This window comes from Triturus cristatus, chromosome 3_1 (assembly GCF_964204655.1).
Source record: "Triturus cristatus chromosome 3_1, aTriCri1.1, whole genome shotgun sequence".
NCBI lineage: Eukaryota > Metazoa > Chordata > Amphibia > Caudata > Salamandridae > Triturus > Triturus cristatus.
In genome coordinates, this window is record NC_140583.1 from 839,846,078 (window position 1) to 839,861,933 (window position 15,856).

A 15,856-nucleotide genomic window follows, 5' to 3' on the forward strand; every position below is an offset into this window, starting at 1 on the left:
TCCCAAACAGATCAAGACTAGTAGATGAAAAAAGGCTCTGAAACTCCATCCCTCTGACCCTGCAGTTATTAAACTAGCTTCCAGTAACACTGCCGCCTGCTGCTGCACAGCAAGTACCATAAAAGCAGTTCCATAAATCACTCCTCCACAAAATAAAATACAAAATCCCCGGACGTTGTCTTATCTCACACACATACATTCCTTGGGTCTCCTAAGCATGCTGCAGCTCAAAGTGAGTAAGATCCAATCACAGTGGCCATGGAATGTGCATTCTAGGACCATCTGCAAATAAATCACCTAGTAAAAAACGCATCTCTTCCAAGGTCTATGCATCCTCTCCTCCATAAGACAATTCAATATGTAAAACAACACTATAGAAGTACTTCCTACACCGATCCATCCATAGTAAAAAGTAAACACAAGTACCCATGAAAGCACAATAGAGCAAGAGAAAGAGACAGATTTTGCCACATAGTTCTAACCCTGTCCAGATACAGCAGGCACAAAAGGGCTCATGCTGGCAGACCTACATAAATAGATCCATAAAGGGAGACAGACCAATGCAAGCAGAGACAACCATGCTGACAAAAAGTTTAAATCAGGAAAACCAGAGAGGCCTAGTCAGTCAGGGCAGATGTATAGCTAGGAATGCAAACCCAACCAGGAAGGCAGACTAGTAACTAGAGAAAGGGTGAAGCCAGTCAGATAACCAACACCAGACACAGACTGACCTAGACTCTTTCATACACACACAAAAGCATTACAGCAGAGTTTGTAAAATGAAGGCAGTGATCAAAAAACTAATATTTTCAAACAAGAAAAGACAGACGAACAGAGGCAGCCAGAGACAAATCACAATAAAAGGCAGGTCGAGCCAGCAAGCCACACACAGAATACATTTTCCCTGCAGCTGCAGGTCATTCGTCTTCTTTTATCAGTGATATGAAATTAGAAATCCCGCCTGGAAAGAAAACACCCTATGATATTTTTGTGACCTGATCCTCTCCTAATAAAAATTAAGCAAATTCGCATCTGCAAGATTTTCTCCAGCTGGACGTAAAAACATTCGGAATCATATCAAATCTACTTGCAGCTAATATCACACACTGCGTCTAGGTCTGTCACACCAAAGAAAGATGACACGTTTGCTGCAATAAAAATTCCATGCTTAGAAGAGTAGGGCCGTGGCCTATTAGTCTTCATTACTTTGCAGCCGTCTGACAACCGTAGCAGCCTGCTGAGCCCCAAATGGGGGCCCTAATATGATCTGATGATATATGAAGAGCTGCTAAAGGGAGCCTGCACCATCCTCGCCTACACATTTTAAGAGTTCCCTCATACTGAGAACCCACTATACCTCCCGAGTTCAAAAGCCGGCTGCCTCAGCTATTGGTACAGTAAATCCGCCAACTGTGCCTACAACCGCATCATTCTGCACTGCCTACAGCAACCAGTGTAATGAGTCAATAATAAACTGAGGACTCGGCAGGGCATGAATAGTTGGTTTTATATTGACAGACACCAATTTATCACAAAAATACCCTAAAAGAGAACTAAGACAAAATGACTCCTTGCCATGTGCAATCTTTTCAAAGGTAATTATGCTAGAGGATGCAAAATACGCTCCAGGCGCAAAGAGATACCGTGTGTTTTGTTATGTGCCGTCGACAGTACTCACCCTTCAAAGGCTGATACAGGGCTGCGTTTTCAGGCCATGGATCTGCAGCTGTGGAAACAAAAAGAATTTGCTAATTAACAAATGATTTAGCACAGTACCTCAGAAAACGTTACATCAAAACAGACACTGAAACAATTGTACACCAAACGTTTTCTGCATATTTTCTGAAAGAACTACGCTGCAAACCAGGGCTATGGGTGTCTTTTCACAACCATCGACTTACGGATTATGTGTCAGGTGCAGCAGTTCTATAATTATGCGGGAGAAGCTGCAGAATCAGAATCGCACATTCCAGTGGCTCTGCTTACAGGGCCATGCACAAATACAGTTCTCAACACCAACCTCTAGATGTATAATCAGTAATGATCAGGGCTTTGCTGCAGAGTCACCAGCAGGCGTTTACATCATGTCATACATCCCCATTTTATATTTCCTGTCCTCACAAAATTACTTGGAAAATTCTACATCATAAATTAAGAGTTTTGGTGACAGGCCGACAGTCTGGACTACTGCCAGTTACTGGACCTCTGGACCAGACTGCCGTGGATCATTTAGGCTTTAGCACCACAGAGATAAAACTCTGCCCACAAAGAGGTATTGAAGAGTGACATGATGGGGCGAGCATATGTTCCAGGATATTTTTTGTTGCCTTTTTCTTCTGGATTAGTCAATTCTCCCATTGTTGAAAAAGTGATCTACCAACAATTTATCTTAAAGCAGCAATGCCAACTAAAAAATAAAAGCTTACGGTCTTAAGTAATTATTTTAATAACATTCACCTTCATTCATAGCAAATGTGAAGCCTAAAAATAAGAAAGTACAAGTGTAAATTCAGGTCTTGGCAGGCACTTCATCCAGCGCATGTTTACTCCGTTTCGGTAAGGAGGTCGACATGGGGCTAATTTATGTAAACTACAATGTCAATGCCCATGATGAGATATTGAATCAGTTTCCATCTTTGTTTCATGAACTAGGAAGACTTAAGACCATTAAAGTGAACCTTTGCATAAATGAGGACATCCGTACTGTTGCTCAAAGACATCGTCAAATTGCATTTAATTTACAAGAGGCTGTTGAGCAAGAACTTGACATATTATTAAAGCACACCACCATTGAGCGATCCACTGGTTCGACGCAATAGGTATCACCCATAGTGGTAGTGCCGAGAAAGGACAGTGGAGGAGCCACGTGCATCTGTGTTCATATGTGCCAAGCAAAAAATGGCGATTGAAAGAGAACGACATCCAGGTCCACACATTGCTGACATGATTACACAGCTGAATGGAAACAAAGTCTTTTCCCACCTTGATTTGAACATAGGATCTCATCAGCTCGAACTGGAAGAGAATTGCAGGTACATTACTTCCTTTTCAAATCATGTTGGTTTATTTAGATACAAAAGGCTACGTTTCGGAGTGTCATCAGCTGCAGAACTTTTTCAGGATGCCCTTTGTTGCATAATACAGCCAGTCACCTATGCTTTCAATTACAGTGGTGACATACTAGTTTTTGGGGCCACACAAAAGGAATATGATAAAGCTCTTGCACAAGTGTGTCGTGTACTTGCCGATGCAGGTCTCACTTTCAATGCGTCAAAGTGAGTTTCATCAAACTGAACTCAAGTTCTTTAGTAATACCGTTTCTGATGGGGGAATGACTCCAGATCCAAATAAAGTACATACTTTGTTATACCCTTCTCCCCCACAGGATGTAACTATGCTCAAATCCTTCCTTGGTATGGCCAGCTACTGTTCAAGGTAAATGACTTTGCCGCAGTAAGTGTCCCATTAAGAGACTTAACAAAACAAAATGTCCCATTTCAATGGTCGAGTGAATGTGAACAAAGCTTTCAGAAAATCAAGCATGCAATTGAGAATGCAACTGAAATGGCATACTTTTATGTGAAATTGCAGACGGAAGTTGTTGTTGATCCATGCCCCGTGGGGTTGGAAGCTATTCTGGCCCAACACACTGGCCATCCCAAGGCACATTGTGGCTTATGCAAGCTGAAGTTTGTCATTGAAGAAACGGGCCTATTCACAACCTGAAAAAGAAAGCCTTACTGTGGGCTTATGAAAATTTTCATGTGTTCATGTATGGAAAACATTTCACAGATCACCAAGCATTGTGCACCATTTTGGGCGATTCTAAAGCCAAGATGCCCCCTCGTATTAAGAGGAGGTTGCGACTACAGAAGTAGGATTATATGATTGTGCATTGTCCAGGAAAAGATAAAAACCCAGCTGACTACTTCTCACGTATGACAATACAGTGTCATGGCACGACTTCTAAAGCAGCTGATGCCTACGTTAATTTAATTGAGAAGTCCGTTACCCCTGCTGCCATTTGGCTGGAACAAATCATTGCAGCCACGAGCACTGAGAGATCTGCTGATACTCAAAGACATTATTATTACACACCAATAGTGGCGAAAAAACATAATTGACCTCTTCATGATATCCTTGAATATCAGAAATTCAAAAATGTGCAGGAAGAACTTTCAGTTACTCCAGAAGGTATCATTTGAAAAGGGTTGAGAATGGTCATACCCGAGAGTCGCAGAAAGGTTATTGAACTGGCTAATGAGGGACAATGTGGAGTTGCTGCTACAGAGCGAGTTCTACAGGACCAGGTGTGGGTCTCTAACTCTTTTTCAACTCTTTCATCAAGACCAAAGGCATGTCATTTGTGCAACTGCTTTTTTTCCAAGACAACATCACATCCGTAAAACATGTCTGGTCCTCCAAGGCATGCATGGGAGAAGATTGCAATTGATTTTTTGGGACTCCTAGACAATGGACATGATCTAATAGTAATTGATGTTGAATATTCCCATTTTCCCCTTGTGGAAGATCTGTCATCAACAGCTCATGACAAAGTCATTGAGAGATTATAAAGTATCTTTGCAACATGGGGTGTTTCTTCGATTTTGAAATCTGACAAAGGCCCATCTTTAAATAGTAGAAAAGTTAAAGATTTTCTCACTCCTCTAAATGTCAGGCATCAGAAAAACACACCTCTCTGGCTACAGGCGAATGGTGTGGTTGAGAAATTTATGATCACCCTCAAGAAGACCGTTCAGTGGACTGCACTGGAAAAGCTTGAACTCAAATCAGTTCTTCAGTCTACACTTCATGCATACAAGTCAACTCCGCATTCTACTAATGTTTGGGAGAGCCACAATGTACCAATGAGAGATCTATAGACATTGATCGATTTCGCACCAGTGACTCGCCTAACAAACGTCAAATGAAGTTATTGTCAGACAGAAACGGAAACACATGTCTGATGCTTCTTTGGATGCTGACCCACTGAGGGATGTGACTAGTAAGGGACACAAGGTGACTGCCCACCATCCTTGAAAGTCCATTACGTGAGATCCTTTGCATTTCAGGCACCTGCCTTGACCTTCTCCAGCTCCCGATGTCAGGAGTGAGATTTGTCCACCTGAGCGTCTGGAGAGCCCAATGACTGGACCAGTGCCCGTCACAGACACTTCTCCTGTAACTATGCAACCTCACATGACCAGATCTGGACGACTGATTCGAACGCCAAAACGACTTATTGAAGAGTTGTAATGTATAGATGTATTATTGGTAGTTTTTGTTTAACAAAGGGGAGATGTAGTGTCTTGTGAGTTAGAGATGACGGGGCCCTTTTGATTCCCGACGAACTCTGTAGAATAATTACACAAGTGCGTGGGTGTGGGTTGAATATTCAGTTAACAGTTACACGCTGATGAATAAAGATGTGTAATACCAAGCTCTGTGCGTGGCGTGATCATTTGCATGTTCCCGGGCTGTGGAGGACGCTACAGGCAGTGCAAGTTGTCAAATTGCAAAAAATCTATTATGAGCTTACCAAGAGCTTAGAGGGGCTTAGAAACAATCCATTACATACCATAGGCTGGCTTCTTTGTCATTCTCATTTGTTTGCTTCTTGTTTAATGGCTTTCCTTGTCCAGCTTACATTTGCCCCTCCCCAGGAGCATAACTTCCTTAACATCCACAACTTGTTGTCTTGTGCCTTCCACTGTCCACTTTTAGGGACAACTTTTTGTTTCTTGCCTCTTGTGCTTCCGCCCCTCAAAATACATGCTCTCCCATGTACTTCTCTCCCCCATATTCCCCTGGGCTCCAAGTTGCTGTCTCCTTAACCCCCTGTGTTGCTGTGTTCCTTGTGTGTTTATCGCCAGCCCTCATGTTGCTGTCTCGCTCTTGTGCCTCACTGGCTCCCTGTTGCCTTCCACGAACCCACTACTGCCACCCGCTCCTCTACTGCCCCACCCTCACCTCCACCATTATTTTTTAAATACATTTTTGGGGCAGGGGCAGGGCCAGGTAGCAAATTGCTGCTGGCCCTCCAGAAAAACACTTTTACACACTTACAACTTTTTTTATTGACTGATCTAATTGGCACCAATCCATCAAAAGTCAATATAAAAAAAAAAGAAAACAGCGTTTGCACTACTCTGTATGCGTGCGCGTGTATGCTTAGTGACGCACGCACGAGCCTGCAGGACAACATGTTAGCCAAAATCAGGCAGGTCATTGCAGTTTCTATTTTCACAGATACTAAACAGCATCAGCAAAAAGCATTTCTTTCTATTGATGCGGTTCCTCTTCACTAAAAAGTATTTGCAAAGCCAGTAGCCCCCAATGGTGAGACCTGCTGGCTTGCTAATTCTGGTTACATTCAGAAAGCAGGGGCAGGAAAGGAAATGGAACTAGTAGAACAAGGAGAGAGAGAGAGCAAGAGAGGGAGAGACAATAGTGCCTCATATAATGTAATGCAAAGTCATGACATTAACAGTAGATGGATCCAATTCATTCAGTCAAAAAATGGTGAGACTGAAATGCTACTTCGGAGGGATGAACAGAAAACAATCACTGGCAAAGCCAAAACGTCTCGCCTTTAAGACCTACTTGCTTAACCAAAGCGATCTAGCGTCGGGGGGAGGCAAGGGGGGGTACTAAATTCTAAATGCATTTTCCGGATGCTGTGTAGCATCAGAAAAAAAAAAAAAAAAAAAAAAAAAAAAAGAGAGGTGCAATGACAAGACCAGTGCTGACAGTTACTTTGTTCCGCTGGTGCATGCGTTTGTGTGGAAATGTGAGAGTGCAATGGCAAAAGCTCCATTAGTTTTAGACGTATTTATTTACCGATAAAGATGGCAGATTCCACTTGCATCGCTAAATAGAAAAAATTAAATTTGATTTAGGGCAAAAATGTAAAAAAGTACCATGTGTAGGGTTGGGAGATGTAGGAGGGGAAAAGCAGCAAACAGGGAAGACAGCAGCAAGGAGGTGGGGGCAGAAGCACCCAATAGCGAGATGAACAGAGGGAGAAAGTACAAGTCAGAGCGAGTAAAGTCAAACGGGCGGCAGGACGAGAAGCAAATGAGGATTAGAGCAATATAGTGGAGAAACACACGAGGGAGAGAGTAATACAGAGAATGAAAGAGAAGTGCACAGGAGAGAGCAGCATTCATGTGAGAGCAACAGGGATCGCAATGTGGCCCTTTGGGTGGCAATACATGAAGGAGAGAGCTGGAAAACACTGCACTCTCATGGAGTACTAAACCGAAAAGGAAAAAAGGTCCCTAAACTTATGCAGTTAAATGATACAAGTCAGACATTCAAAGAAATGGCAAAGAGGCTATGCTCCAAGGGATAGACAGGAGAAAGCCATCAAATAAGAAACTAGTAGATCAGAGCTACAAAAAAAATTGGTCAGGCAGAACCTGTAAGGTCTTGATAAGCCCAAAACAGGTCTTTTGCAAACATCCAGGTTGTGGTGTTTGGTAGGCAAGCCCTAAAAATATGGAGGAAAACCATCAAATGAGAAGGTGGGAAAGAAGACTCTGAATCATGGGAGATGGTGTGGGGGGGGAGGAGGGGGGCGGTCTTTTCATACTAAAATGTAAAAAATATTTACACCTCAAGAATGTCTTCACCATTCTCTGGCCCCAAACGCATCGGACCTGATTGGAATAGCCATTTGTACATTTAATTTCAAACTACATGTGCTAGTACTGAAGTGCAATGAATTCACAAAAAGAGAGCCTGCACTGATAAATCGATCTACTCATGTTCAATATTTCCTTGCGTGCAATAGATCCCTATAATGGGGCAATATTGCACACAAGAATTAATACTCCAGTGGATGCTCCACTATCAGGGCTACTGCATGAATGCATTGGCATTTCTCTGTGCACACGTATACACTATGTACAGTGGTTTAGAATGCACTTTGCATAGTCACAAGTGCAAATTCACTAAAGTCTTCCAGAAGATTATCTCGAAACCTGTATCATTTGCTAGCTTCCAGGCCATTGTTTGAAAAAAAAAAAAAAGTTAAATCTCGAAATCTTTGCCATTTCAAAATCAATCATTTGCATGCAGATATCCTAATTATTTGTATATGGGATGTATTTGTCATTAAGTCGCTAAACCAGCCATGACTGGTTGGTAGGGTGAAATCTACTTTTTTTCCTCTTCTTCCAGAAAGTAAATATTAATAATACCAATAAAGTATTTATTTGCCAACATTTATTTTGCGTTAATCTTTTAATTGGTAGTCTTCATTTCTGACAATGTATGTATGCAATTTAATGCAATATGTTTAGGGCCAACGGCCTCAAACATATTGGAGATTCATGCCTCAGAAGAGTGAATAGTGGTGCTTTGTTGTAGCCGTCCTTCCAGCTGTTGGGATATTGGCCCTCTACATCAGAACTCTTAGCGATAAGTAAAGTCAAATCAACGTCTGTGATGCTGTGCTATAATAGGATTGTCAGGGTGCAAGTCATGCCTTTGAGTCCTGGACTCTATAGCTCTGTCCCAGAGTGGTCATTGGTACATTTCTCTCGTATCATAGACAGCTGGCAAATTAGCTCATAATAGACATTAGTGAATCTACTGATTCACAAAGTTTTTTCTCAAGTCGAAAATGAAACATTCTCTTTTCTCCTCAGCACTCTTAGTTCATTTGGTTCTCTTCCATTGCCGTGTCTTTAGATAACTCTTTTATCTGTTACCAAGCACACAACACTTGGAGAATTTTCAGATGGATAAGCCCTAATATGATGGGAACCAAAAAGAACAAAACGTTGAAAGCCACATCAAGACCTCCTGCCAGGCTAGTAGGCATGGGCTAATGGACAACAACTGCAGGGGTAGAGGTCGTTTGCGACTGATGTCACAGGGTCCTTCCTGCTAGAGCTCTGCAATTGGGACAAATGCAAGCACTTCTGCTCTTGACTCTGTGTTCCTCCATCTAGTCATACACTCATCTGCTCCTGCAGGGCCAGGCAAGCTCATTTTCTCTCTCAGCAAGCTTCTATGAACTAGACAGACCCTCAACTGCTCGAGCATAAAGGCACACTTTAGCTAGGAAACTGGCTGGCTGGAAGAGACCAGCTGTGGTCACGTAGCAGTCCTTTGAGCACTCTGCTTAGCACTCCCTAACTTGGTCATGATGAACTTGGAACTGAAAGAAAATAGGAGGTTTGGGTTCCACTAAATGCATGTTCTGGAAAGGGGGTCTGCATTCAGGGTCATCAATGTCAGAACCAGTTTGGAGTGGTTGTCTTTCAAAGGTTATCATCAGACTGCTCTATGGAGACAGCCGCTGTGTAGAGTGATGCTTCTCACAGCAGGTAGCACTGGAGCCGTCTTCAAACTGGAGAACGTTGCCACCACCACTTTTTGTGCTATACCCAGGTCATGGAAAGTAGTCCTCAGTCCATTATGAGGCACACTTGGTGCGTCCCTTCAAGTCAGAGGACAGGTCCAGGACTTCGCACAGCCAGGGACAGGCCTCAGCCTATGCGCTAAAGCTGAGATTAGCATGAGCATGATGCAGCCAAAATAAAAATCAAGATAACAGATACACCTGCTGTCGGACATTTAGGGCAGGGAAACATGCACGTATACTTCACAGGAGACATTCCCGTCCGAGCAGTCACTATGTGCAAACCTATACTTTTGGCAAAGGTCACACTGGCTGCAAGTGAAATGACTACTGTATCAGCATAGCTCATGTGAAGTGAGTAAAGGAGTCAGACCATACAGTACAGTGCTAATAAAAGGTAATATTTTGTTTACAATGGAGCCATTGTAGGTAGGACATCATTCTGGGAGCCATGATGACAGCCGATATCAACAGAGAAAGGGACAATGGACATTACACCCAAGCATTAAGAAATACATCACTTCCAAGCAGCTGGTAAGATCTCAGTGCATTGGTGCTCACCACTTAAATTAGTTGTATCTGCAGGTCCCAAGTTTGAGTACACTAGGGTAAACTCAGACATAAATCCTTCTCGGGGTTAGTAAATAGAGCACCAGTAAATTGTGTAACACCTGGAATTTTCAGCGTGCAAAGGTGTCTTAAGTGTGGTATTAACCAATATAGAAAATGAAAATATAATATTTACTCTTTGAATGAATCAAGGTTGACATTCCCAAAAAAAGGCATATAAGGAAATGATCGAAGGCCACGCGGTGCCCTCTAAATCCTGTGTGGGCTGATTGGCTCAGGAGCAGAAAAACGGCCCTTATTGTAAGATAGGAGTGTACAGATTTATTTGTCAGATAGACAGCAACATCTAGGACCACTTGTCTTAATATCGAACCCCATAATTCAAGACTGTTCCACCAACGAGTTTGTCTACCAGTAAACAAACACGTTTTTTGATGATCTGGAAACACCCGTATCAAAAAAAACTACTTTCCTAACGCCATTATCTTAGTTTTTAAGATTTTATTTACAGAAAGGTAAAGACATTCTTTGCTACTTTAAAATATGGCAAAACCTACCCGATAATACGTATGAGCACCGAAAAAAAGGTTGATTACCTTGACTGTCAGCCCTACATAAAATGACCCTAGCATGCAGGGCCGAGGCGCTCCCAAACAGGATAGAGGGATTTCACAATTGGTCTCGGTATATTAACAAAAAAGGCTCTCCAGCAGCTGCTTCATAAGGGAGATGCCCACACGGGCTCGGCTGGTCTTCAAGTACAGATGGTTGCCGTAGAAGATTTGGGCCCAACCATAAACTGACCTGTTCCAGAGTCAGACTGTTCTGATTAATCGTGAAGTGTCTGGCATTGATGAGCCGTGTGCCCCTGCACCATTAAAGCCCAATTAATACGATTCAAGTGGCGGGGGTGCTTTAAACATATTTAAATTATCATTAAACATCCTCAACAACTTTTATAAAATAAAAATAGAACGATTTTGGAATATCATACGTAATTTTTATTCTAGTGGAATCCGAGATGTACTCTGGCATTGGAAGGGCCTGCTTAGGATGGCTTTGTTTTATAGATACACTGTATGGTGCACATGTTCTCTGCTAAATATTTACTGACCATTATTAAAACCACGTGGAACCGTAACCATGCCCTGACTGAGACACAGGGGCGAGTCTAAATGTGCATACGAGAATGGAATATGTAATGCAGCAATCAATCTTGATATGTGTGCGGTTCATATGACATGCAACCTTATGACACCGGGCAGTTTACCATCATTTGTTACTGTCGGAATAACATGGAAAGATCTGCAGACCTACACCTTTTAACAGGCATTTTCTTCTGTGATCACAGTGCTCAAAAGAGCTAACCCAGCCTTCTTTCACATCACTGAATTTTTAATGAAAATAACATGGAGCAGCAACTGTTGCCGAATCATACTCCAAGGATTATTTCATATATAATCATTAGAATTTTTGCATTTTGATTTTTATGTATTTTCACTGTAGGTTACATTAAATCACGCAGAATAGAAGGCCATGCCAGGAGGAAGGCCATGGGTTAGCTTATGAGAACTTGACTTTTCAGACAGTTCTCGTGTGTAATGGTAAAGAAGATGGACCAGATGTGCCTTCTATATTTTGGCTCAACACAAAAATGTTTATAAAAGAAAGCAATAGAGGCTATTGGTATATTATGGTAATAGTGTTAACAGAAAGTCGCCCATGTTCTGTATTTTATTGGCATTTATATAGCACTTTATATACCCCTTGCATGACCAAAGGTGCTTTCTGAGTTGTTAGGTAAGTAGTTACTCCATATGTATCATTTAAATAGCGATTCCTATTCCTGAATGAGATTAAAGAAAACTAAACTTTTTCCCTTACCTACCACGGTCTGTATTTATCCAATCCCAGAGTGTTTGCATTCTGTCAGTATGTGTATGCATTTTAGGTGTTTCCATCAGGTCACTAAGGCTCCCAATGGTGGTGAAAATAACGGGTGCTCTACTGGGAGGTAGTATTAGGACTGGTGTCTACACAAGCAGATTATAGGACATAGGCCTAACCAGGCACCGGTTCACAATTGTTTGTATTTAGAAACACGTGCCCCAAGATTCGCCTTTTCGTTTTAGATTTTTTTTTTTAAGAGGATTTTTTAAAGTTCCTGGTTTGAATGTAATATTTATTTTTCACCTTATCACATTCTTTAGTAATAGAGGAATAGGTAAATGTATCAGTCTGCTTAGTAGCCTATCCCATTTTTAGGTCGCAGCCTACCATACAGCTTGCTAAAGACATCTTGAGGACATTAAGAAAGTTGACCTAGGAAAGCATTCTTTGTCATTGGGTATGTGGTTTGTAACTCACATTTTCTTGCTTGCCATTTGCTGGATTTATTGGTTTTTGGCTGTCCAGATTGAGTTTGTACCTTTCCTTGGCCAAACTTTATTTAAAGTATCCTTTGGAGTGCTCCCTTTCTGTAAACAGGCCAGTAAATCTTGTTATCTTATCACATCTGCTGTGCATTGAAAGACCGAGGTCAAAGGCCAGGCACTGTCTTCCAAGGGTGCTTCTTTACTTTCCTACCTCAGACTTCAAAGTGAGGGGATCTATATAACAATCTTGCTGGATACTGGGGGTAGGAAAGAGTTTTTTTTTTTTAAATCTAGCACATAACATTTAAATGAACTGTGTAATTCAGAATATATCAGAATTAGGAACAGAAATAAAGCAATATTTTGTTATTTCTGAAGTGTGTTTGAAACAAATACTTCAATATGATCAAAACAATCATTACACTAGGTGATGCAATTTCCACACATTCAAGTCTGAGCACTGTATAGGTTTATTAGTAAAACTGTATGTCGGTGCAAATGTTATGATCATTTCTATTGAAAATGTGTTGTCTGTAATGGCAGTGCGCTACACACCATGAATCCTCCACTCTATACCACTCCACTCTACTCTACGCCACTGCACCCTGCATCACTGCACTCTACTCTGTACCACTCTACTCTATACCAATGCATTTAGCCACTCTACTCTACATCACTACACTCTTCTCCACAGCACTCTACACCACTCCAGTCTAGGCCACATCAATCTACTCTGCACAGTATCACTCTACGGGCGAGAAAGCAAAAGACACACAATTGATGGACAGAATGCAGAACAAATCAAAACATTCACCCCCAGTCAAGAGATCTGGGTTAAATCTATCATCGCATGGTGAGCAACATAATGATGGATTTAACCCAGATCTCTTGACTGGAGGTGAATGTTTTGATTTGTTCTGCATTCCGCCCATCAATTGTGTGTCTTTTGCAGAATCACTTTATGGCACTGTACTCTACTCCACTCTGCATCACTGCACTCTATGACACTGCACTTAATGCCAATACACTCTACGTCAGAGGTCTTCAAACAGTGTGGCGGGGGAGTGGGAGCGCAAGTGTCTCTGCAATTACATGTAAATGAAGATTGCCTGGAAGTGTGACAATGTGCATTTCCTGGATGTCTTCATTTACTCCAAAGCCCTTAAAGTGAGATCAGAGTGCCGTGGGGCCGGAGGTCAGTGAGTGTGGTGCTGTGGGCTTGGCTGGGCAGTGTCTGGAGTCTTATCTCAGGCACGCCTGAATTTTTCACAGGTCTTTAAAGACCATTTGGATATTTACACACCTTTGTAAACTGGTTACCAAGGCTTAGTTTTTTTTCTGGTTCCAGTACGCCCTGGGCCCCCACTCTGCCTATTCCTTACATTTGTATTTTCCATTTACTAGTGTGAGAATGCATTTCATGAAAAGGAATATAAAGTAGGGTTGCCAAAAGAAAAATGCCAGCCGTGTTGTTTAAAGAGCCTGCAAGACCTCGTCTTGACACTAAATAGGGTTATAAATAAAAAAGTATGTATTCATTTGTAATGTAACTTTTCTGTTTTTGTTCCCTTTAATTATCAGTCATGAATCATTCAGGCCACCCTAGAACACAATTAAAGTGCTTTCTATTTATATTTGCTAATCGAAGTACGCACAGATAAGTGCTGAAAATACGGCTTTAGTTTGACAGTTTATTTTTGTGCCATATGCGACATCAAAATGAGATGGCAACCCTAATCATAAGACTGGAAGTTTGTTACAGGATCAGCACATTATTTACTTCCTCCACCCTCAATCTCTGATTAATGCAATAATAGCAATAGTTTAACTTATATCTGAAACCCTACGCCGCCGTCAATAACATGCTGATTTACGTGAAGTGTCTGAGAATGCACCCTGCATTCAGACAACTCACTCCTCACGCTCACCCTGCACTCACAGCGCATAGTTATGGATTTCACGCATTTGCCACATAATCCATCAATTGCTGCATAATTTGCAGATTAAAAAAAAAAAATTGTTTCTAGCTCAAATGGTTCAAAAGTGTAAAAAAATGCAGCAACACATGTTACCTCGCAGTGGAAGGCCCTTTCTAAAGGTTGACTGGTCACATTTCTGTTGCTTATTGCTATATGTGGGTGTTAATGTGGTACTTATGAGGGGCAATAAAAGCCAAGACAGTGTTAACAAGTGTCAACATTTCAAAATAACGCAATCACAAAATATGCAGCATTATGCAGCAAAATTCCCCTTTGCTTGCTGCAGAATTTTGTCAACCATGTTGTAGAATTTGGCCTTCTCCTTCCTCATAATTCCAGAGGCCCCGTTTATAGTGCTATGAGGTCCCGGTCTGTGGCAGAAAGCACTGTAAATATGTAAGTCGTTATTTTAAGACTGCTGCAAAATGATGCAGTGAATGAGGTAAAACAAGTTCTTACAAAATATGCTTTTTAGTAATAAGTAATCAAACTGTATCTAATGCAGACATTTTTGTAAGTGTCTCGACTATTCCATATCTTAGATGATAACACCCTTACATTACATCTCAAAAGGAATACATCTTTGCCACCATGAAGCTTTAAGCAGAGCCACTGAAATTATTCAGCAGAAGAGGAGCACATTATGCTGCAGGTTTGACTAATGCAAAAACAACAGTTGATGGACAGAATGCAGAACAATGTCATACATTCACCCCAGTACAGAGATCTGGGCCTAAATCCATTGTTTTTTTGCTCACCATGCCATTCCAGTTTGAACCCAGCCATATGCAAATCAGTCTTGACCCTGTGCCTCTTGGGAACAGTCCAGCCCGACCAGCCAGGCCAGGTCCTCCCTGGACTGGAAACAAGCATCCTAGGACCGGTTTCGGAGTCTCACCCCTCTTCAGCCAGGATAGCTTGATTCCAGTGGCATGGAGAGCACAGGACCCACGTCTGGGCATACCCTTCCCACTCGGGGTAACAAATGCAAAAACAACAGTTCACTTTGCCACTGGATTCAAGCTAGCCTGGCTGATGATGGCTGATTAGCCAGAAACCGGTCCCAGGATGCTTGTTTCCGGTCCAGGGAAGACATGGCTTGGCAGATCGGGCTGGACTGTTTCCATGAGGCAGAGGGTCAGACTGATTTGCATATGGCCATGTCTGAACTGGGGTGGCGGAGTGAGCTAAAGAATGATGATGGATTAAACCCAGATCAGTTGACTGGGGGTGAGTGCTTGCAATGTTCAACGCTCCGTCCATCATCCCCTTTGGATTTGTTTGACTAAATTATGCGGCAAGAAAAGGTAAATTATGCACCACTTTTTGTGGTTAGCATTACCTCATTATTTTGTCATTTTAACTCAAGGTAACCCTGTCAAGGGAAATATTTCACCTCATTAGTACCAGTTTAACACCCAAATACAGCAGTAAGCAACTACAAGATTACCAGTCAATCTTTGCAAAGGGCCTTCCACTGCTCCGGAACACTGTCACGCTTTAAGTAACTTTTGTTCCATTTGAGATAGAATCAAGGTTTTTTGTTGTTGTTTAATCTG

The 15,856-nt window shown here is 41.9% G+C and overlaps 1 protein-coding gene across 1 annotated transcript in view; it reads right to left on the reverse strand.

Moving 5' to 3' along the window:
• The window catches only part of MTX2 (metaxin 2), a 337,394-nt gene that overhangs the window by 256,167 nt on the left and 65,371 nt on the right, over window positions 1–15,856 (reverse strand). Inside the window, exon 2 of the mRNA XM_085645229.1 lies at window positions 1,679–1,726. Coding sequence (XP_085501355.1) covers window positions 1,679–1,726 — 48 coding nt within the window. The remainder of the gene's footprint in view (window positions 1–1,678; window positions 1,727–15,856) is intronic.